The 24,552-nt window shown below is 44.0% G+C and overlaps 1 protein-coding gene across 2 annotated transcripts in view; it reads left to right on the top strand.

Annotated features, from left to right (window-relative positions):
• Positions 1-24,552, top strand: part of cita (citron rho-interacting serine/threonine kinase a) — a 52,456-nt gene that overhangs the window by 6,000 nt on the left and 21,904 nt on the right. For both annotated transcript variants that reach the window (XM_029775771.1, XM_029775770.1), the window contains exons 9-22: positions 192-345; positions 2,217-2,406; positions 8,687-8,792; positions 9,378-9,521; positions 9,865-9,984; positions 16,217-16,387; positions 16,471-16,524; positions 16,741-16,794; positions 17,529-17,669; positions 18,005-18,130; positions 18,573-18,668; positions 18,920-19,036; positions 21,058-21,167; positions 22,988-23,162. In XM_029775771.1, the coding sequence (XP_029631631.1) occupies positions 192-345; positions 2,217-2,406; positions 8,687-8,792; positions 9,378-9,521; positions 9,865-9,984; positions 16,217-16,387; positions 16,471-16,524; positions 16,741-16,794; positions 17,529-17,669; positions 18,005-18,130; positions 18,573-18,668; positions 18,920-19,036; positions 21,058-21,167; positions 22,988-23,162 (1,758 nt within the window). The remainder of the gene's footprint in view (positions 1-191; positions 346-2,216; positions 2,407-8,686; positions 8,793-9,377; positions 9,522-9,864; positions 9,985-16,216; positions 16,388-16,470; positions 16,525-16,740; positions 16,795-17,528; positions 17,670-18,004; positions 18,131-18,572; positions 18,669-18,919; positions 19,037-21,057; positions 21,168-22,987; positions 23,163-24,552) is intronic.

Raw genomic sequence — 24,552 nt, 5'->3', positions numbered from 1 at the left:
GATGTATGAGGCTGTCCGCTATCTCTTCAGGCAGTCTAAAGGGAAAATAGGCGTAGCAATTTTACACCAACTGCAGTAGTCATATCACAACATTTAGTGATTCTTGACAACCTTAGCTGCCACAGAGTTATCTGAATTCTATGTTTAAGACCGTTATGACTCTGCATTCTGTCCCTATCGTTTCCTCCCAGCGTTTTCTGAGGTTCCCCCAGGATCCAAAGGCCAGTAAGCACTTTGTAGACCTGGTTCAGAGTCTACTCTGTGGAGCGCAGGAGCGGCTAGGCTTTGAGGAGCTCCGTTGTCACCCCTTCTTCTCCGCTGTAGACTGGAACAACCTGAGACAAGGTGAGCCCTGGCCCCCTCCTAACTGACCAGGGTCGTATTCATTAGCCACCAAATGGAAAACAACTGAACTTGTCCAATAAGAAACACTTATTTTCATTTTCCATTTGCGAAATGTTTTCAAACTTAACCGTTGAGTGCCCTGATGGATACGACCCTGGTTATAAGCTGATCATGGTCCTCTCACCTCAGCCTTGTTTATGAATGTGTGTCTTACATCTGTTAAGTGTTGCAAGGTAGAGAAGAACCATTTGAAGAAAAACTAGGGTTTGATTTGGTTTAAAGGGATAGTTCACTCAAACTTAAAGCTGGCACGGTTTTCCACTTAGCTTGGTTGTTGATTCACTAAGACAGTTTTTGGATATACAGTATATTTTGCTTACCTCAGTAAATGGCTTGTAGAGCTCTTTCTTATTGATCGATGGAATGCACACACTTGAAATACAGCACTCAAGTGCTTTCCATGGTTCACTATACTACTAAAGGAAACAAATATTGTACACAGTACACTATGTACAGCGTAATGTGTACACACACACACACACAGCTGCTGATCTCTCCTCAACATCCCCCCTCTGGACTAAGCTGGCCTCCTGCCAGACCGTAGCGAATCTCATTATCTCACAACTACTGATGCCACTACTACTGTGTGTCTGTGTCTGTGTGTCTGTGTGATCCCCAGGAGAGCAGGGAAAAGGCTGGACATAAAGCCTGACACTAGGATGAGGGAATATATTAATGAGAGAAACGCTTGTGTGTTACAGCTCAGAATCACTCAATAGCATTGACACGTGATGAGAATGTCATGAGAAGAGTGCAAGAGCCTTTGATTGACCAGATATGTGAAATTGCCTCATTGATGCTCACAATATCAGATTGTTGTCAGGGTAAATAGATGAACGTCTGCAATTAGAATTACTGTGGACTATTCTATTTCTGGAAGAGGATTTACTGGAATATCTTTCCTTTCATGGAAGAGCTGTGATTTGTGGACCCTGATTGAAAGAAAGTTGTTGCTGAATTCAGTAAGAAATGGAGTCCCCTGTCCAAGTACTTGATCATAGAGCTCCTTTGTTTCATTGACATTAAAACACAGCATCAGGATGTTTTGGCGCAGCGGTCTAAGGCACTGCAGCTCAGTGCTAGAGGCAGACACCCTGGTTCGAAACCCAGTCTATCACAACCGGTCCGTGATTGGGAACCCCATAGGGCGGCGCACAATTGGCCCAGCGTCGTTCGGGTTTGGCCGGTGTAGGTCGTCATTGTAAACAAGAATTTGTTCCTAACTAACTTGCCTAGTTAAATACAGGTACAATAAAAAAAAAGTGGCCTGGGTGGCTATTCACCCACCTAGCTTAATGGGCTATTTGTCAAATGTGCTGATCAAAGGAACATTAGTGAATCCAAATACTGCCTCTGCTTTAAAATGCTCTTAAAGACTACCATAAGATGGTGTGATTGGTGTGCGTCTTAAATGTGTGTGCGTGTGTGTGTGTGTTGTGCAAATGTATGAGGCTGGGCTTGTTAATGGTTGAGTGAGTGCAGATAGAGCGCTAGGCTATAGGGCTGTGCTTTGGCGGCTATGGCTCCAGCTGATTAGTCCGAGCTGCTGCAGTGAGAGAGAGGGAGACGCTACAACGTATGTATGGGAGGGAGGGAGGCAGGGGAGAGCAATTTATGAGTGTGTGTGAGAGAAGGTGTGTGTGTGTGTGTGAGAGAGTGTGCGAGTTGCTGCGCTACAGCCACATCGCATGTTTCTTCTCCTCACTTCCCCCGTTTTTTTTTGTATCTGTTGACTCTTTCCCGGCGTCTCTCTCTCGCTCATTCACTCTCTCTCCCTCGTTCGTTCTTTTCTCCCTCCCCTCCTCCCGCAGCCCTCCCTCCTTTCGTGCCGACGCTCCGCGCCGAAGATGATACCTCCAATTTCGAGGAGCCTCCGGAGAAGCCTCGGCCCCGGCGAGCGGATGCCCAGCGAGACCCCCCGCGGCCGGGCTTCCAGGGCCAGGACCTGCCCTTTCTAGGCTGGTTCTTCAGCAGGGCGTTGACAGCGCTGGCCAAGTCTGAGTAAGTACTGTACCTTGACCTGCGTCTGTCAGCCGAACCCCTCTCTGCTTGATAGGCGTCATTCACAGGTGGTGGCAGGTCTGATCTGCCTTGAGTAACGCCACGGCAACGCTCCCCAGGTATCATCCAACCATGTCTTTCTATATGCTGCCTGAGTCTATAGGCTATTTTTTTTCCTGCAGTGCTTGGCTGGTGGCTCTATTATGGGCTTGGTGGCTATGTGCTGTGTCAGACGGAATGAGGGGAACTCCGCTGTCTCCTGTCTCGTTGGATACAAGCCCCGCTTTCATGCGTTCATCCAGTCGTAAACACAGACCGGATTCTGACTGTTTTCACCATTGAAAACAGAGCTCTCTGATTGAGAAAGGTTGGGATGAAGAATGAGACGAGAGGTTTGTCGTCTACCTCTGACTGCTGTGGAGATCAGACACACCAGAGCTGAATGGTAGGAGAACGTAGCTTGCTGATGTTATCAGAGCTGGTTGGTATTCCGGTGAGTTTGTCGATGGCGTGCGCTGCTGTGAGGTGGAGGAGACCCTCCCCTCTCTCCCCTCCTCAGTTGTGTGCATGTTATGGCGCTCTGCCTTTGTTATTGCCGCGCAGTGTATAATGGCTTTGCCAAATTAACAGCGGTGTGGTTTGGTTGGTAATTGACTCAACTAGTCATTGGCTTGCTGATTCCCTAATAATGTTGCCCCTGGTTAATTTCTAGCACTGACTGTTCCCTGTGGCAGGTTAATTGCAGAATCTGTGGGTGATGGTGCAGAAAAGGAACAGGAAGAAGAAAAGGCTCACAAAAAATATGAAACAAAAGGCAGATTAGATTAGTCAGAGAAAGGAGTGATGCAGATTGGTGGAGAGAATGTATTTCTATGGAAACGAGGATGTTTTTTTGACCCATCTCTGTATGTTTTTCTCTTTCTCTCTTTCTCGCTCTCTCTCTCTCCTCCCTATTTTACATTCATATATTTTATTTTCTCTCCCATGATGCTGCATCTCCCTAAGAAACGGTGATCTGTTTTTGGTTTTATTTTTTGGGCTGCTTTTAATGGTACCAAACAAGCAGAGCAAACAAGACACAGAAGCTGATTGTGTTAACATATGAGGGCTTGTTGTATATTAAACTGCTCATTAAGCCCAATTAGGGAAAAATGCAGAGCAATCCAGGCAAATGGTCATTTGTTTAGCATAGTGGAAGCAGATGGGAGCTCCTGTAGCTGACAAGTGCTAACATGTAACCACACAGAGCCTGCCCAGCCATCCGTCCTGGCTATCTATGAAAATGCAGCCAGCGCTGGCTGTTGATCTATGATCTCTGCACAGTGTGATGGAGGCAGTGATGCCCATCATGTGTGTTTTGCTGTTCGCCAGCCACCGTCTCTCCCAGGGGCATTGTGATGATGAGGGAAGTATGTTGCTCAGTACGCCCTCAAGGAAAACTGGTGCTGATTTTTGTGGATGCATGTTGTCATGTACCTGTGTTTTTGGCATTTCAATGTATCAGTCCGTTTCAATCTGTACTCATGTAATGGTGGTCCTGAGTGCTCTAGGAAATGTGCTGTTGTGTTTACATTGCAATTTTTCTCATGGTTTGTTTGTCGGACCATATGTCGTTACGTAAACAAGATTCTCTGTGATAGCTAGACATTGACTTGTTGCGGATAAAAGGCTGTGCTTGATGACGTAGTGGACATGAAAATAACTTTTGCGGCAAAATTCCTATGTACCAACTACAAGTTAAATGGGTTACCATCGAATTTTCAATTCAGATGGTTTTGTCACGCAGAAAGTATTCAGACCCCTTGACTTTTCACAAAAAATGGATGACATAGTTTTTCCCCTCATCAATCTACGCACAATGCCCCATAATGACAAAAAAAAACATAGTTTTGAAATTTTTGCAAATGTATTCAATAAAAAAATGAAATATCACATTTACATAAGTATTCAGACGTTTTACTCGGTACTTTGTTGAAGCACCTTTGGCAGTGATTACACCCTTGAGTGTTCTTGGGTATGATGCTTCAAGCTTGACACACCTGTATTTGGGAAGTTTCTCCCATTCTTCTCTGCAGATCCTCTCAAGCTCTGTCAGGTTGGATGGGTAAGGTCGCTGCACAGCTATTTTCAGGTTTCTCCAGAGATGTTCGATCGGGTTCAAGTCTGGGCTCTGGCTGGGCCACTTAAGGACATTCAAAGACTTGTCCCGAAGCCACTCCTGCGTTGTCCTGGCTGTATGCTTAGGGTTGTTGTCCTGTTAGAAGGTGAACCTTCGCCCCAGTCTGCGGTCCTGAGCGCTCTGGAGCAGGTTTTCGGATCTCTCTGTACTTTGCTTCGTTCATCTTTCCCTCGCTCCGGACTAGTCTCCCAATCCCTTCCGCTGAAGAACATCCCCACAGCACAATACTGTCACCATCATGCTTCACCGTAGGGATGGTGCCAGGTTTCCTCAAGACGTGATGCTTGGCATTCAAGCCAAAGAGTTCAATCTTGGTTTCACCAGAACAGAGAATCTTATTTCTAGTGGTCTGAGAGTCCTCCAACCGGTCTGTCGTGTTACTGAGGAATGGCTTTAGTCTTGCCGGTCTACAATAAAGGTCTGATTGGTGGAGTGCTGCAGAGATAGTTGTCCTTCTGGAAGGTTCTCCCATCTCGACAGAGGAACTCTGGAGCCCTGTCAGAGTGACCATCGGGTTCTTGGTCACCTCCCTGACCAAGGCCCTTCTCCCCCGATATCTCAGTTTGGCCAGGCGGCCAGCTCTAGGAAGAGTCTTGGTGGTTCCAAACTTCTTCCATTTAAGAATGATGGAGGCCACTGTGTTCTTTGGAACCTTTTTTTTGGTACCCTTCCCCATATCTGTGCCTATACACACTTCTATCTCGGGGCGATACGGACAATTCCTTCTACTTGGTCTTGGCACGTGCGTTCTAGCCAACAGCTTGCAGATACAGTGCAGGTAGCCTGTAGCCTACATGATGATATTTTTATGAACTAAAAGGTTTGACAAACTGCAGCCAAGGATCAATCATCATGTCATCAGAATAAGACCCTTGATTTTAATGGAAAGGAGAATCAAGTTCATCACCTTGCACTTTCACCACTCTGTGAAAAGTGTAGCCTAATAAACTGCATGGACCACACAACATGCAGTGCTTTCAGAAAGTATTCACACAACTTTTCCACATTTTGTTCTTACAAAGTGGGATCATTTTTTAAATTCTGTACAGGCTTCCTTCGTTTCACTTAGGTTTAGGTTAATATTGTGGAGTAACTACAATGTTGTTGATCCATCCTCAGTTTTCTCCTATCACAGCCATTAACTGTTTTAAAGTCACCATTGGCCTCATGGTAAAATCCATGAGCGATGTCCTTCCTCTCCGGCAACTAAGTTAAGGACGCCTGTATTTCTAGTGACTGGGTGATTTGATACACCATCCAAAGTGTATTTAATAACTTCACCCTTAGGTGCCCTTCTTTGAGGCATTGGAAAACCTCCCTCGTCTTTGTGGTGTTATTGCACAGAGTCCATGCAAAGTGTTAATTAAAAAACTCCTGAACTTATTTAGGCTTGCTATAACAAAGGGGTTGAATACTTTTTGACTGAAGACATTTTAGCTTTTCATTATTATCATTTTTTAAATTACAATAAATAAAAAAACAATTCCACTTTGACATTATGGGGTATTGTGTGTAGGCCAGTGACACAAAGTCTCAATGTTTAATTCAGGCTGGAACACAACAAATTGTGGAAAAGGTCACACAGTACCGGTCAAAGTTTTAGAACACCTCTCATTTAAGGGCTTTTCTTTATTTGTATTATTTTCTACATTGTATAATAATAGTTCAAACGTCAACACTATGAAATCACACATATGAAATCATGTAGTAACCAAAAAAGTGTTATAAAATATATTTTGATTTGTTTATTTGTTTTTTTCAAATAGCCACTCTTTGCCTTGATGACAGCTTTGCACATTCTTGGCATTCTCTCAACCAGCTTCATGTGGTAGTCACCAGGAATGCATTTCAATTAACAGATGTTCCTTCTTAGAAGTTAATTTGTGGAATTTCTTTCCTTCTTTATGCGTTTGAGCCAATCAGTTGTGTTGTGATAAGGTAGGGGGGTATACAGAAGATGGCCCTATTTGGTAAGAGACCAAGTCCGGATTATGGCAAGAACACCTCAAATAAGCAAAGTTAAACGACAGTCCATCATTACTTTAAGACATGAAGGTCAGTCAATACGGAAAATTTCAAGAACTTTGAAAGTTTCTTCAAGTGCAGTTGCAAACACCATCAAGCGCTATTATGAAACTGGCTCTCATGAGGACCGCCACAGGAATGGAAGACCCAGAGTTACCTCTGCTGCAGAGGATAAGTTCGTTAGTTACCAGCCTCAGAAATTGCAGCCCAAATAAATGCTTCACAGAGTTCAAGTAACATACACATCTCAACCTCATCTGTTCAGAGGAGACTGTGTGAATCAGGCCTTCATGTTCAATTGCTGCAAAGAAACCACTACTAAAGGACACCATTAAGAAGAGGAGACTTGCTTGGGCCAAGAAACATGAGCATTGGACATTAGACCAGTGAAATTTGTCTTTTGGTCTCAAGTCCAAATTTGAGTTTTTTGGGTTCCAACCGCCGTGTCATTTGTGAGGCGCGGTGTGGGTGAACGGATGATCTCCGCATATGTATTTCCCACCATAAAGCATGGAGGAGGAGGTGTTATGGTGTGGGGGTGCTTTTCTGGTAACACTGTCTGATTTATTTAGAATTCAAGACGCACTTAACCAGCATGACTACCACAGCATTCTGCAGCGATACGCCATCCCATCTGGTTTCGGCTTAGTGGGACTATAATTTGTTTTTCAACAGGACAATGACCCAACACAACTCCAGGCTGTGTAAGGGCTATTTTACCAAGAAGGAGAGTGATGGTGTGCTGCATCAGATGACCTGGCCTCCACAATCCCCCGACCTCATCCAAATTGAGATGGTTTGGGATGACTCGAACCGCAGAGTGAAGACTGTTCAAAAAGCATTCCAGTTGAAGCTGGTTGAGAGAATGCCAAGAGTGTGCAAAGTGGTCATCAAGGCAAAGGGTGGCTATTTGAAGAAACTGAAATATAAAATATATTTTGATTTGTTTAACACTTTTTTGGTTACTGCATGATTCCATATGTGTTCATAGTTTTGACATCTTCACTATTTCTACAATGTAGAAAATAGTAAAAATAAAGAAAAACCCTTGAATGACAAGGTGTTCTAAAACTTTTGACCGGTAGTGTAGATCTTAACTTGTCTACATTTGGCAAGTTTACCAACAAATTTGTGCTTTCCATCAGGCCCGTCGTGACATTTTTTTTATTCGACATGTACTTTACTTGCATAAAACGGTTGGATGGAAACCTGTTTACTCACAGCTTTTATATAGTAAGCGGGGAAATACATTCTGTAACAGGAAATACAAATGGTTCTAACATAATCCTTTTTGATGAAAGCTATAAAAACACATTTTCCATCAGAGCTGGCCAGAAAAGTGACATGTGAACAATGGATCAATACCCCTGTGCATTTCGTGAGATTTACACACAGCACTTCATTTCTATGATATAGCCTACTGTATCTGTAGTGGTGAAGGAATGACACTGTGAGCAAGATTAGCCTTCAATTTTAAAATATAGCTTGAAGAGGTAGGCCTGAACATCATGTGCTTACTCATTTGACAACAAAAACATAGGCTTCATTGTTTTGGGGGTTATGATCATAACGTCAGACTTTCTTCACTTGTTTTTTTTAAGTGGATTGTTCCATCATACAAATTCAAGCGGTTGATTTATTGTAACTTCCCTTTAATATCTTAATTAATATCTTGATTACTATGTTAAGCATCCCTCCATCTTATTACCACAAACTAAGCTTCTAAGCATGAGGATTGACTTCAAAGTCATTGTCTGCCAAATCCAATTTAACTTTTCAGTTTGACTCAGCGTAGTCAAGATAGACAGTCATTGTACCAAATTATTTTGAGAAGAGAAATGCTTTGAGTTAAATGGTATTAAAGATGTGTTTATTGTTGAGCTTGAATGGCAGTCATGTAATAGCCTAGTCAATGGCCTATAGTCTGGATTGAATAAACAATTAAATGCCAGTTAGAATCCGACACATTTGTCAAACTCATAGAGCACAACCCTTTGCATTCAACTCAAAATGAGATGTGAATGTTTTGTCAAAGAATGGTGCATTGAATGTGTTCTCCCATATGCCTTGTCCCAGGTCAGTGGCTTCAGGCCTCAACTCTCCTGCCAAAACCAACTCCATGGAGAAAAAGCTTCATATTAAAAGCAAAGAACTTCAAGAAACTCAAGACAAATGTCACAAGGTAATGTGCTGCTTAATTTTTTTTCTTATTTTATTTTCCTGGAAATGGGCCACATGTAAATGATTCTGAATGGTGGTCTATATCTATAGTCTCCAATTACTATTTAACCTGGATGTAAACAAATCTTGACACTCCAACAGTATTCCCCTTCTCAGATGAGTTGTTTGCGCACACTGATTTTTAATTGATGATCTTTTTTAAATATCTCATTGTAATCAGAGAGAATTAGGAGGTTGTCGTGGAGCTATAATGTCCATACGTTAGCGTAGCATATACATGGCATACTCTCTAGATGGATATTGATTTGAGTGCTATAATAACCAATATAGTCAAAAATCTGCTTTTTAACCCAATTCATTACTGTTAAATAATTATGTATTGATTACCAGATGGGGCAGGAGATCTCTCGTGACATTTACCGTGACATGGGGAAAACGTTGAGCTCCTTTTGAGTGACTATCTCGTCTCATTTGACAAAATGTGTAAAACTCTGAGAAATAAACATTTCTATATACAACTGAAAAATAAACCTTTGAGTCACGGTATAATATCTAGCTTCGGTGTCCCTTGTGGCTTCCTTCCTAGATGGAGCAGGAGATCTCTAGGTTTCAGCGCAAGATGACTGACCTGGAGTCAGTACTGCACCAAAAGGATGTGGAGCTCAAAGCCTCTGAGACCCAGAGGACCATCCTGGAGCAGGACCTGGCCACCTACATCACTGAGTGCAGCGTGAGTACTTAATGCTGTGTCCATCCAAAACTATCCTTACGGTTACAGCCATTTTTCTAGAAAAGAAATGTGTTGAAACTCCGTGTTAAAATATCTAGTTGCATATCTACACATAGTTGAGTGCATATTGGACAGTGGAGTATCTCGTACACCCGTTTCTACATTACAACCTTGTTAATGCGTCCCATATAGTTTAGTATATGCATGACTGATGATAATGCGGTGTCGTCATGCGTTTCTCCATTTGATTAGAGTAGACCTACCGCATTATAGGGTGATATATTTGAATGCGTTGTGATTTATTTACTGTGTGTGTGTGTTATTTGTGCGTGTGTTTCAACAGAGCTTAAAGCGCAGCCTGGAGGCAGCCCGTGTGGAGGTGTCTCAGGAGGATGACAAGGCTCTGCAGCTGCTGCATGACATCAGAGAGCAGAGCAGCAAACTGCAGGAGATCAAGGAGCAGGTAGAATCACACTTCAACTTTGACTTCACTTCATCAACCCCTTCCTTACCAGCCGCATGCTTACTGAGTTTTCACCCCAAGGCCCACACGTATCAAGCATGCGAGAGCAGGGCTCTACAGTGCAACTATTTTACTTGCATATGCGCCTAAATATTTTGCTGTGCGACATGGAATTTCATTTAAGAAGCTATGTTTAATATCTCAAATATTTTTCAGTGTGTGCCTACATCTTTCAACGTATCTGCACACATGTTCCTTGTAAAAACAAGTAGAGCCCTGCAGAGTATGAGTTGGATCAGGTCAGGATGTAAAAGGTCATAACTGATCTTTGATACATACAGCACCAAACCTACTAACTAACCCTCTGCCTTTCTGAGTTGTATGCATCACACAACTGTCCTCTAGAGGTTCTAGTAAGGGAAACACCATTTTGTAGACTTTCCCAAAATCTAGAACACATACAATTCACTCCTATGTCTTTGATCAGGACTCTTGCATTTCAGGGAAGTTAGGAACCAATATACACAGGCAGTTAGGAAAGCAAAGGCTAGCTTTTTCAAACAGAAATTTGCATCCTGTAGCACAAACTCCAAAAAGTTCTGGGACACTGTAAAGTCCATGGAGAATAAGAGCACCTCCTCCCAGCTGCCCACTGCACTGAGGCTAGGAAACACTGTCACCACCGATAAATCCACGATAATTGAGAATTTCAATAAGCATTTCTCTAAGGCTGGCCATGCTTTCCGCCTGGCTACCCCTACCCCGGTCAACAGCCCTGCACCCCTCACAGCAACTTGCCCAAGCCTCCCCCATTTCTCCTTCACCCAAATTCAGATAGCTGATGTTCTGAAAGAGTTGCAAAATCTGGACCCCTACAGATCAGCTGGGCTAGACAATCTGGACCCTCTCTTTCTAAAATTATCCGCCGCAATTGTTGCAACCCCTATTACTAGCCTGTTCAACCTCTCTTTCGTGTCGTCTGAGATCCCCAAAGATTGGAAAGCTGCCGCGGTCATCCCCCTCTTCAAAGGGGGAGACACTCTAGACCCAAACTGTTACAGACCTATATCTGTCCTACCCTGCCTTTCTAAGGTCTTCGAAAGCCAAGTTAACAAACAGATCACCGACCAATTCAAATCCCACCGTACCTTCTCTGCTATGCAATCTGGTTCCCAAGCTGGTCACGGGTGCACCTCAGCCACGTTCAAGGTCCTTAATGATATCATAACCGCCATTGATAAAAGACAATACTGTGCAGCCGTATTCATCGACCTGGCCAAGGCTTTCGACTCTGTCAATCACCGCATTCTTATCGGCAGACTCAACAGCCTTGGCTTCTCAAATGACTGCCTCGCCTGGTTCACCAACTACTTCTCAGACAGAGTTCAGTGTGTCAAATTGGAGGGCTGTTGTCCGGACCTCTGGCAGTCTCTATGGCGGTGCCACAAGATTCAATTCTCGGGCTGGCTCTTTTCTCTGAATACATCAATGATGTCGCTCTTGCTGCTGGTGATTCTCTGATCCACCACTACGCGGACGACACCATTCTGTATACTTCTGGCCCTTCTTTGGACACTGTGGTAACTCACCTCCAGACGAGCTTCAATGCCATACAACTCTCCTTCCCTGGCCTCCAACTGCTCTTAAATGCAAGTAAAACTAAATGCATGCTCTTCAACCAATCGCTGCCAGCACCTGCCGGCCTGTCCAGCATCACTACTCTGGACGGTTCTGACTTAGAATATGTGGACAACTACAAACTCACACTAAGCATCTCCAATCCAAAATTAAATCTAGAATCGGCTTCCTATTTTGCAACAAAGCATCCTTCACTCATGCTGCCAAACATACCCTTGTAGAACTGACTATCCTACCGATCCTTAACTTCGGCGATGTCATTTACAAAATAGCCTCCAACACTCTACTCAGCAAATTGGATGCAGTCTATCACAGTGCCATCCGTTTTGTCACCAAAGCCCCATATACTACCCACCACTGCAACCTGTATGCTCTCATTGGCTGGCCCTCACTTCATATTCTTCGCCAAACCCACTGGCTCCAGGTCATCTATAAGTCTTTGCTAGGTAAAGCCCCGCCTTATCTCAGCTCACTGGTCACAATAGCAGCACCACCCGTAGCACGCGCTCCAGCAGGTATATTTCACTGGTCACCCCAAAGCCAATTCCTCATTTGGCCGCCTTTCCCTCCAGTTCTCTGCTGCCAATGACCGGAACAAATTGCAAAAATCACTGAAGCTAGAGACTCATACAGTGAGGGAAAAAGGTATTTGATCCCCTGCTGATTTTGTACGTTTGCCCACTGACAAAGAAATGATCAGTCTATAATTTTAATGGTAGGTTTATTTGAACAGTGAGAGACAGAACAACAGCAAAAAAATCCAGAAAATGCATGTCAAAAATGTTATAAATTGATTTGCATTTTAATGAGGGAAATAAGTATTTGACCTCTCTGCAAAACATGACTTAGTACTTGGTGGCAAAACCCTTGTTGGCAATCACAGAGGTCAGACGTTTCTTGTAGTTGGCCACCAGGTTTGCACACATCTCTGGAGGGATTTTGTCCCACTCCTCTTTGCAGATCTTCTCCAAGTCATTAAGGTTTCGAGGCTGACGTTTGGCAACTCAAACCTTCAGCTCCCTCCACAGATTTTCTATGGGATTATTAAGGTCTGGAGACTGGCTAGGCCACTCCAGGACCTTAATGTGCTTCTTCTTCAGCCACTCCTTTGTTGCCTTGGCCGTGTGTTTTGGGTCATTGTCATGCTGGAATACCCATCCACGACCCATTTTCAATGCCTTGGCTGAGGGAAGGAGGTTCTCACCCAAGATTTGACGGTACATGGCCTCGTCCATCGTCCCAGCTTATGCTGTGAAGTTGTCCTGTCCCCTTAGCAGAAAAACACCCCCAAAGCATAATGTTTCCACCTCCATGTTTGACGGTAGAGATGGTGTTCTTGGGGTCATAGGCAGCTTTCCTCCTCCTCCAAACACGGCGAGTTGAGTTGATGCCAAAGAGCTCCATTTTGGTCTCATCTGACCACAACACTTTCTCCCAGTTGTCCTCTGAATCATTCAGATGTTCATTGGCAAACTTCAGACGGGCATGTATATGTGCTTTCTTGAGCAGGGGGACCTTGCGGGCGCTGCAGGATTTCAAGCCTTCACGGCGTAGTGTGCTACCAATTGTTTTCTTGGTGACTATGGTCCCAGCTGCCTTGAGATCATTGACAAGATCCTCCCGTATAGTTCTGGGCTGATTCCTCACCGTTCTCATGATCATTGCAACTCCACGAGGTGAGATCTTGCATGGAGCCCCAGGCCGAGGGAGATTGACAGTTCTTTTGTGTTTCTTCCATTTGCGAATAATCGCACCAAATGTTATCACCTTCTCACCAAGCTGCTTGGCGATGGTTTTGTAGCCCATTCCAGCCTTGTGTAGGTCTACAATCTTGTCCCTGACATCCTTGGAGAGCTCTTTGGTCTTGGCCATGGTGGAGAGTTTGGAATCTGATTGATTGATTGCTTCTGTGGACAGGTGTCTTTTATACAGGTAACAAACTGAGATTAGGAGCACTCCCTTTAAGGGTGTGCTCCTAATCTCAGCTCGTTACCTGTATAAAAGACACCTGGGAGCCAGAAATCTTTCTGATTGAGATGGGGTCAAATACTTATTTCCCTCATTAAAATCTAAATCAATTTTTGACATGCATTTTTCTGGATTTAGTTGTTGTTATTCTGTCTCTCACTGTTCAAATAAACCTACCATTAAAATTATAGACTGATCATTTCTTTGTCAGTGGGCAAACGTACAAAATCAGCAGGGGATCAAATACTTTTTTCCCTCACTGTATCTCCCTCACTAACTTTAAGCATCAGCTATCAGAGCAGCTCACAGATCATTGCACCTGTACATAGCCCATCTGTAAGTTACCCATCCAACTACCTCATCCCCATATTGTTATTTATTTTTTGGCTCCTTTGCACTCCAGTATCTGTACTTGCACATTCATCTTCTGCACATCTATCACTCCAGAGTTGAATTACTATATTGTAATTACTTCGTCACTACGGCCTATTTATTGCCTTACCTCCCTAATCTTACCTCATTTGCACACACTGTATATAGATTGTTTTCAATTTTGTTATTGACTGTACGTTTGTTGATTCCATGTGTAACTCTGTGTTGTTGTTTGTGTCGCACTGCTTTGCTTTATCTTGGCCAGGTCGCAGTTGTAAATGAGAACTTGTTCTCAACTTGCCTACCTGGTTAAATAAAGGTGAAATAAATAAAAAATCCTGCAAGCACTGAATGGTCAGTGAGCACCTTAGTTCATTGTGTAGCCTGGGCCTAGCCAGTGCAGTGTTACTTTTCCACTCTTCCATCTCTCTCATACCTACATTGTAAGGTCATCAGGACATCCATCATACAGAATCCCTTTTCATATTTGCAATACATAATGCATATTTTTTTAATTTAACCATTTAACTAGGCAAGTCATTTAAGAGCAAATTCTTACTTTACAATGACGGCCTACACCGGCCAAACCCTCCCCTAACCCGGACGACACTGGGCCAATTGTGTGCTGCCCTGTGGGACTCCCGTTCACAGCCGGTTGGGATATAGCCCAGGATCAAACCAGGGTCTGTAGTCACTCCTCTAGCACTGAAATGCAGTGCCTTACACCGCTGCGCCACTCGGGAGCTGGATGTGCTCTTAGTACAGTATATGTGCTCTTTAATACAGTATATTATTGCACTCATCACTAACTGTACAGTATCGTTGTCTTTATTATTACCTTATTCTTTGACCCTTCACGTAAATACTGGTCGACAAATGACGCTCATACACACACACTTTGTCATGGAGAGTATGGCTTTATTATGCGGTCCTTTGTAGTAGAGCTGGGAATTTCCATGGACCTCACAATATTATCATGACACTTAGGTGCCGATACAATATGTATTGCGATTCTCACGATTTTATATGTTTTGGGATTCGATACTGTGATTTTATTGCGATTCGATGTTCTAAACATCTTGCTAACCATATGTCTGCTGCAGAGGGATGAGAGAACACGTTTTTATCAGTCATGGAAATTAAAGCTCTGAAAACAAATTGACTCCGAGTTTCGGTAAAGGTACAGCCAACTAGCAAAAATAATATTGTGACATTGTCAAAACGATACGATATATCGTAAAAAATAATATCCAGATATGCAACTGTATTGATTTATGTATTCCCCCCCCCCCCCACCCCATCACTACTTTGTAGCTCAGTTGGTAGAGCGTGGTGCTTGGATAATGGGTCCGATTCCCGGGACACCCATATGTAAAATGTTGCACGTGTGACTGTAAGTCGCTATGGATAAATGTGTCTGCTAAATGGAATGTGTTATATTTATAATTGTGTGTCCCTTTTAAACAAAGATACAAGGAGACACACACACACAAAATCCTTTGTAGAAACTAGCCTGGCGTAGCTTTGCATTCTCTAACTCTCTGGTCTGGTGGGAATCTCTGGGTGATTGTCTGTGGTCTAGGAGCCAGTGATTGGTCTAGGAGCCAGTGATTGGTCTAGGAGCCAGTGATTGGTCTAGGAGCCAGTGATTGGTCTAGGAGCCAGTGATTGATACCCTCTGAGGCAGGCAGCAGTGTGAGAGAGTGTTCCACACCCACAGTAGGGATCAGCAGGCTTAGCAAGCCTCTCTTTGTCTGTGATTCATCCTCTCCACATGCTCATATATTATAGAGCGGCAGGTAAGAGGCTTTTAACCCCACCGTCTCAATGAGAGGCTCATTCTACTGCTGTTAGTACAACAAGCCAGCTCTTGTCGGATATTATCAACAATATTATTAGAAGCGGGTATGTGTGAATCATGAATGGAGAAGACTAAAGAGGATTTTTATTTTGACGGTGTGATGATTATAAGGATGATGTTTTCCGTCCTGAAGAGTGGATGTCATTATAGTAATTATAAAACCTTAAAATCCTCAACGACAACTCCGCAGAAATGATGAGCCAGTCACACACATACACATTCATGAGAATTTAATTCCCAGGGGCCCAGAATATGTTCATCCTGGCCTGCAGTATAATGCTCTTGAACTACATTTTATTTTCCCTGTGCCACAGGAGTATAATGCCTAGCTAGAGGAGACAGACACACACACACACCCTGAACCCTTGTCTCTCTCTGTGCACCCTGCTGTAGGAGTACCATGCCCAGCTGGAGGAGATGCAGGTCACCATCCGGCAGCTGGAGGAGGACTTGTCTGCCGCCAGGCGCCGTAGTGACCTGTACGAGTCAGAGCTCCGAGACTCCCGGAACACCAGCGAGGAGCTCAAGAGGAAGGCTGTGGACTACCAGCAGAGGATCCAGAAGGTGTGTGAATACTGCATAGGACCTCCATGGAGGTGAATAAAGGTGCAGTCTGAATGCTAACATGTCGGATTTCTGTCCCCAAGGCGAAGGAGCAGGGTAAAGCTGAGGTGGAGGAGCTCCTTTCCAAACTGGAGAAGGTATGCCCTCCTGTCCATGGGTGAACTGTGTTGTGGATTACTTTTCAAAAATCTTTGGGTGTCGAATCGTCGTTTTGTATAGTCCCACAGAGAATGAAATGGATAATATCAATAATTGATGTATTGCCTTGCGCTGATGTGTTTTGGTCCCGTAATTAATAGATAATTTTCACACATTGGCATTACAGTCAGCTAATCTTTCATACTGTTTTTCAGACCAATGCTGAACAGCAAGTGAAAATCCTGGAACTCCAAGACAAACTCTCCAAGGTATATTTTCTAAAGTACAGAGCACACACACACACACACACACACACACACACACACACACACACACACACACACACACACACACACACAGGGATCCTGGATGTCACCGTAGAATAGCTTAGTGAGCCCAAATGAGTGCTTAGTCATCAGCTGTCACCACTGTGGTCCAATAGGTACATACAGTTGAAGTCGGAAGTTAACATACACTTAGGTTGGTGTCATTAACTTGTTTTTCAACCACTCCACAAATTTCTTGTATACAAACTATAGTTTTGGCAAGTCGGTTAGGACATCTACCATCTAAACTTCTGATCCACTTGGAATGTGATGAAATAAGTAAAAGCTGAAATAAATCATTCTCTCTACCATTATTCTGACATTTCACAATCTTAAAATTAAGTGGTGATCCTAACTGACCTAAGACAGGGAATTTTTACTAGGATTAAATGTCAGGAATTGTGAAAAACTGAGTTTAAATGTATTTGGCTAAGGTGTATGTAAACTTCCGACTTCAACTGTAGCTTTGAATAGCTTCTGATGTAATCAGTCATTGACATTCACAGTTCACTGATGTTGTGGGTACAAACGTTTCTTGGCTAAATGGCAGTGCCATTTATTTATATTGTGTCATGCCCTTGCTGCCTGTGTTCTTGGGAATAAAAAGACATGAATCCTAAATGGGCTTTGTTGTCTCCACACAATGTCTAATTTGACCCCTTGACCCCCCCCCCCAGGCGGTGAAAGCCAGTACAGAAGCCACAGAGCTGCTGCAGAACATCCGGCAGGCTAAAGAACGTCTGGAGCAGGAGCTTGAGCGGCTGCGCGGCAAGGCCGACCCCAGCGACACCCTCCGACGACGTCTCAGAGAGACCGAGGTACGGTTACTCGTGTGTTGTTGTGTTTATGTAAAAAAAAAAAAATTGTAAAAAAATGTTTTGAATTGTAATGATTTATTGCGTTACATCCATGTACTGTATTTCAGTCACAGGAGGTTGGTGGCACCTTAACTGGGGAGGACGGGCTCGTGTTTATGGCTTGAGCGGAATTAGTGGAATGGTATCAAACACATGGTTTCTATGCGCTTGATGCTATTCCATTCGCTCCGTCCCAGCCATTATTATGAGCCGTCCTCCCCTCAGCAGCCTCCACTGATTTCAGTGTTGTCGACAGTCATCTGGGTATTATTAAGACCTTGTTGTGTGTCCTGCAGGAGGGCAGGAAGACCCTGGAGAACCAGGTGAAGCGTCTGGAGATGGTGGAGCGACGAGAGAACAAGCTGAAGGATGACATCCAGACTAAATCCCAGCAGATCCAGCAGATGGCTGATAAGATCCTGGTGAGAGCCAAGGGATAAGTCCCCTCTTAATACCCTGATCCCCCTCCACTCCTCTATCCCTCTCTATACTACCTTTATCCTAGAGCATAGATTAACGCATACACACATAGGGAATGTCCTGCTTGCTGCCCCATGGCATGCACACACCCATTTCTCTCACTTTGGATGTCCCGCCTGCCGTCACGAGCCACGAAGAAACCACGGCTCACACAGGCGACGTCTTTCCTGACGCGCACCGGCCCGGGCTGCATGCCAACATGAACGGCCACCGCTACCACCGTGTCATGGATAAACAGCTCTTCCAAGCAAGTGTCTCTGTCATGGACTGAGTGACAGCGTGGATAGTGCTTTCATCCATATTTTGTTGTTTCCTTTCATGTTCATTTTGTAGGTCTTTGTTGTTACCTTGCGTGGTATATGGTGTGTGTGTTTGTTTGTACAGGAGCTGGAGGAGAACTTGAGGGAGACCCAATCAACAGCCCAGCGGATGGAGGCTCACCTGGTCCAGAAGGAGAGGCTCTATGAGGACAAAATTAAGGTAGAGAGGACTTTAAGTCAGCCTGCAAATCATGGTCTCAAGGATATCTTTTTGTATTGAAAAGTGTGGCCAAGTGAGCGTACTAGTGACTTGGCTTTCTTGGTCCGCCTGAACTAGGTGTACTGTTCGATTGGGCACACCATAGCAAAACAGTTTGCAACAGAAATAAATACATCTGTGTTCTTATTGGACAAGGTCAGGTAGTACCTTCGCATTGCACTCAGTTTCAAAACATTTTGAACACTGCCCAGGTGTTGGAGGCCCAGATGAAGGTGGACCTGGCAGACAAGGAGAGCCTGGAGTCCAAACGGGCCCAGCACGAGGAAGAGGCCCGGGAGAAGTGTAAACTCCTCAGTGAACAAAAAGCGGTAAGGCCAATTTTCATAAGGATTAATATAAATAATACAATGTGTGGCCGACTTCTTTCTCTCTGCCACTCAATTCTCTAAGACTCAATTCTGCTCAAGCAGGGAAACTGTGCTAAAAGACATTTACATTTACGTCATTTAGCAGACGCTCTTATCCAGAGTGACTTACAAATTGGTGCATTCACCTTAAGATATCCAATGGAACAACCACTTTACAATAGTACATCTATATCATTTTTTTTGGGGGGGATAGAAGGATTACTATATCCTATCACAGGTATTCCTTAAAGAGGTGGAGTTTCAGGTGTCTACGGAAGGTGGTGATTGACTCCGTTGTCCTGGCGTCGTGAGGGAGCTTGTTCCACCATTGGGGTGCCAGAGCAGCGAACAGTTTTGACTGGGCTGAGCAGGAACTGGGCTGAGCGGGAACTGTGCTTCCGCAGAGGTAGGGGGGCCAGCAGGCCAGAGGTAGATGAACGCAGTGCCCTTGTTTGGGTGTAGGGCCTGATCAGAGCCTGAAGGTACGGAGGTGCCGTTCCCCTCACAGCTCCGTAAGCAAGCACCATGGTCTTGTAGACAAAAAATGAAACAAGGTGCAGCTGGAAAAGTTAACTAGCATACTTGCTTTGTGCTTTTTAATTGACTGCGCTCTTTGATTGTAGCCTGTTCTTTACTATTTTGCTGCGCAAAGCTGTGTAGATTGTCCATAGAGTACGTGCAGTGCAGTACCGTCCAACACTGTTTGCTTTTGTGAGGGGGGAAATCTCTCTGCGAATATCAATGTGATGACTGCAGCTAATAGAGGAGATGGGAAAATTGTATGACTCACATAGGCTACATGTTATAGAACAGCAGTGAGCCAATTAGACTCCCAATTATGGGGCCGTGTGGGCGAGAGCCTCCGAGACTTCTGCTACAGCTTTTGTTTGTTTGAGGACAGATTCTCTGACATGTTTATGGGCTAAGTTTTTTTTGTTTTGTTTTTGTTTGGCGCTCCCCTCAATTTGTCGAAGGGAATGCTGTCAAGGCTGCGATTTAATTCGGAGTATTTCGTTACATGGGGTCACTGCAAAGTCCAAGCTTAAGGCTATAATCTAGTTAACGTGATAGACTTGAGTTATCTACCACTAATAGGCTTTATGATCAGAGCCAGACGACATTTTACATTGACAGAAAAAGGGTTTTTGGTCTGAATGTAACATTAGCCTATGTATTAGTTTAGCATTTCAGTACAGGGCAAGTCCACGGTAACAGAGTGACACTGAGACTCAGATTTTTCACTTTAAAATGTATGTCAAACAAAAACCAATGATTGCCAAGTTAAACGAACCATACAACTCTATACACAATGACTACCTCATCACACCGTTACCGTCGAATTGCTCTTCAGTAGCTACATTCAGAGCTATATAATTAATGATATTCTTTTATATTTAGTCCCAGTCTGAATATATGGCTCTGGCTACAGATTTCAACCACAAAAAAAATGGACCGTTTCAGATGTCTGTTTTCATGGAAGTGATAAACAATGAACACATCGTTTTGTGTGTGACGTACAAATGCGGTCAAATATATTGGCACCCTTGCATTTTACATTAGAGTGTAGTGGAGCAGAATGTTCTGTATTTTTCTTTTCAAAACTGGTTGGATGCCTATTTTTACCTATAGGCACCTGCAACTTACCACAGGTGAGAGAAATTACACAGTAAACGAGAATCATTGCCTGTGCAGTTGTAAATCAAACATATACTCGCGTAAACACCCACCGTTTTCAATTTCAACTTATTTTAGAAGACTGCTAGGGTGCTGATACATTTGACCACATCTGTAAGCTGTAAGCGTGCTTATTCATAAATAGATAGAAATGACATTGCATCCATGTCTCAATTATTCACACCCTGGCACAATTTTCACATTACGTTCCGTTAAATTGAAATGGAGGGGGGAAAAAAAGCCTTAAATGGGTTGTGATTTCATGGATCTAAGTCAGCCTGTTTGTGTTGCACTTCCTTTTTTTCCAGACCATCAACGCCATGGACTCCAAGATGAAGAATCTGGAGCAGCGGATCACCGAGCTCTCTGAGGCCAACAAGTTAGCCGCTAACAGTAGCATCTACACTCAGAAAAACATGTGAGTACTAACAGTAGCATCTATACCCAGAACAAAAAACATGTGAGTACTGACAGTAGCATCTATACCCAGAACAAAAACATGTCAGTACTGACAGTAGCATCTATACCCAGAACAAAAACATGTCAGTACTGACAGTAGCATCTATACCCAGAACAAAAACATGTCAGTACTGACAGTAGCATCTATACCCAGAACAAAAACATGTCAGTACTGACAGTAGCATCTATACCCAGAACAAAAACATGTCAGTACTGACAGTAGCATCTATACCCAGAACAAAAACATGTCAGTACTGACAGTAGCATCTATACCCAGAACAAAAACATGTCAGTACTGACAGTAGCATCTATACCCAGAACAAAAACATGTCAGTACTGACAGTAGCATCTATACCCAGAACAAAAACATGTCAGTACTGACAGTAGCATCTATACCCAGAACAAAAACATGTCAGTACTGACAGTAGCATCTATACCCAGAACAAAAACATGTCAGTACTGACAGTAGCATCTATACCCAGAACAAAAACATGTCAGTGTGGTGGTCTTTAGAATAGCGTTATTTTCCCCTGAGGGAACTTCTTATTTGGAGTGGTTCAAAAGACAATAAACATAGCAGGCCACGCAGTACACCTACTAGGCACAAATCGTAGTCTCACCAGACAGACCCGCCTGAGGACAAAGTTACACAAATAATAAACAGCTAGGACAGGGCTGATAAGAAGCCCAATATCTCATTATACAATAAACATATTTATCATACCAAAGATCCCAAACTCTGAGTGATGTTTCACATTTTTACTCAGCAAAGATGTACCAGCTGAATACATAGATTCAATACAGTGCAGTGTCCATTAATACCCTTAGCTCTCACCCCCTCCCTTCCACAAAGATGTACTTCAGTACTTTTCCATCACCCAGGATTTCTCTGTGCTCCTCCGTGCATATCACAGGCTTATCATTCAGGAGAGGCCTTGAGTTATTGGGAGTACACATTCCTGCAGTCAACTACATAATTACACTTCTCATGCACAGTGATTTAACCTAACACTCATTTCTATCTCTAAGGATATATCAAAACGATATATTCATACTAAGAGTATATAATTATATAAAACAGTAACTTACAATCTATCAGGACAATGCAACATTTTAAACGTTCATGTGCAATAGTGTAGGACTTCCCTTGGTTAGCGATCTCAGGCTAGCAAAACCAAAGAGTTGGTGATCTTGTAGCAGTCTGATGGTCAGACTCGCCTCCTGCAATGCATCATGTTCACAGCAACATCTATGGAGATGAGCAGCGGCTATGGACAATCCATGCCCCTCAATCCACTACTGTCTCCTCCCACGCCGACTTGTTGCCCCAGCTGGCCCCTCTCGACAGAGTAGCTAGCTAGGCTCTCTCTGCCAGTAGCAATTGCATCCTGCATGGATACCTGGGGATCAGACAAAATACTAAAAGGTCCTTTGGTTGGCACTTTTTATGTTCTTCATTAGTTCGTACTACCACTTCTATGCACTGCACATGCATTTTTACATATATTATATGCATAAAGTCAACAAAAGACACGAGACGGAACTGACACCAGCCGTCGCCATTACAGCACCAGAAAACCAAATTAAAAAAGACTCCACACCCAACTAAACTCCATCTCCCTCAGTTGTCTTTCAATCATATCATTCCCACCCCATCCCTTCAGAGAACCAAAGTTGCATACGTAACCAGACAAGTTTACTGTTGTTACCCAAAGAATGCATTTTTTGGGTTGAAACCTCAATGGTCTCCCTCTCTCTGTCTGACTGTGGTTGTGGCAGGAAAGCCCAGGAGGAGATGATCTCGGAGCTGAGGCAGCAGAAGTTCTACCTAGAGTCCCAGGCGGGGAAGCTGGAGGCCCAGAACGCCAAACTGGAGGAGCACCTTGAGAAGATGAGTCAGCAGGAGCAAAGCAAGAGGAGCCGTCTGCTGGAGCTGGAGACCAGACTCCGAGAGGTCAGAGTTGAACTGAATTGAATAAAATGTATTGATCCCCAGAGGGGAATTTGGATAAATGGGGGAGAAGCCAGGGAAGAGAAGGGCCCCCTGTATTGTACACAGTAAGACTATGGGCTGGCTTCCCACACACTGATTAAGCCGAGACTAAGAAGCATATTTGTGCTTTTGAAATTGCTTTTGTGTCTAGGGCAAAGCTTAATCAGTGTCTGGGAAACCAGCCCAAAAAGTGTTGACTTTGGCTGGCATTTACACAAAGCTACTTGCATGCAACTTCAGTTTAAAATAATACAGTGCCTTCGGAAAATATTCAGACCCCTTTCCACATTTTCTTACGCTACAGCCTCATTCTAAAATTGATTAAATAGTATTTTTTCCCTCATCAATCTGCGCACAATACCCAATTTTTTTACATTTATATTATTTTACCCCTTTTTCGTGTATCCAATTGGTAGTTACAGTCCTGTTCCATCGCTGCAACTCCCGTACGGACTCGGGAGAGGCGAAGGTCGAGAGCCGTGCGTCCTCCGAAACACAACCCAGTCAAGCCGCACTGCGTCTTGACACAACGCCCGCTTAACCCGGAAGCCAGCCGCACCAATGTGTCGGAGGAAGCACCGTACACCTGGCGACCGTGTCAGCGTGCATAGCGCCCGGCCTGCCACAGGAGTCGCTAGTGCGCGATGGGACAGGAACATCCCAGCCACCCCATTGGTCTCCCGGTCGCTGCCGGCTGCACAGAGCCTGGACTCGAACCAGGTTCTCTAGTGTCACAGCTAGCACTGCAATGCAGTGCTTTAGACCACTGCGCAGAAAACTGGTTTTTAGACATTTTTGCTAATTTATTAAAAATGAAACACTGAAATATCACATTTACACAAGTATTCAGACCCTTTACTCAGTACTTTGTTAAGCACCTTTGGCAGCGATTACAGCCTTGAGCCTTCTTGGGTATAACACTACAAGCTTGGCACATCTGCAGATCCTCTCAAGCTCTGTCAGGTTAGCTGGGGAGCGTTGCTGTACAGCTATTTGCAGGTCTCTCCAGATATGTTAGATAGGGTTCAAGCCCGGGCTCTGGCTGCGCCACTCAAGGACATTCAAAGATTTGTCCTGTTGGAAGGTGAACCTTCGCCCCAGTCTGAGGTCCTGAGTGCTCTGAAGCAGGTTTTTGTCAAGGTTTTCATCTCTCTATACTTTGCTCCGTTCATCTTTCCCTCGATCCTGACTAGTCTCCCAGTCCCTGCCGCTGAAAAACATCCCCACAGCATGATGCTGCCACCACCATGCTTGGGATGGTGCCAGGTTTCCTCTAGACGGGACACTTGGCATTCAGGCCAGAGAGTTCAATCTTGGTTTCATCAGACCAGAGAATCTTGTTTCTCATGGT

This window comes from Salmo trutta, chromosome 14, assembly GCF_901001165.1.
Source record: "Salmo trutta chromosome 14, fSalTru1.1, whole genome shotgun sequence".
In the NCBI taxonomy this organism is placed as follows: Eukaryota; Metazoa; Chordata; class Actinopteri; order Salmoniformes; family Salmonidae; genus Salmo; species Salmo trutta.
This window is presented reverse-complemented; position numbering and strand designations above follow the sequence as displayed.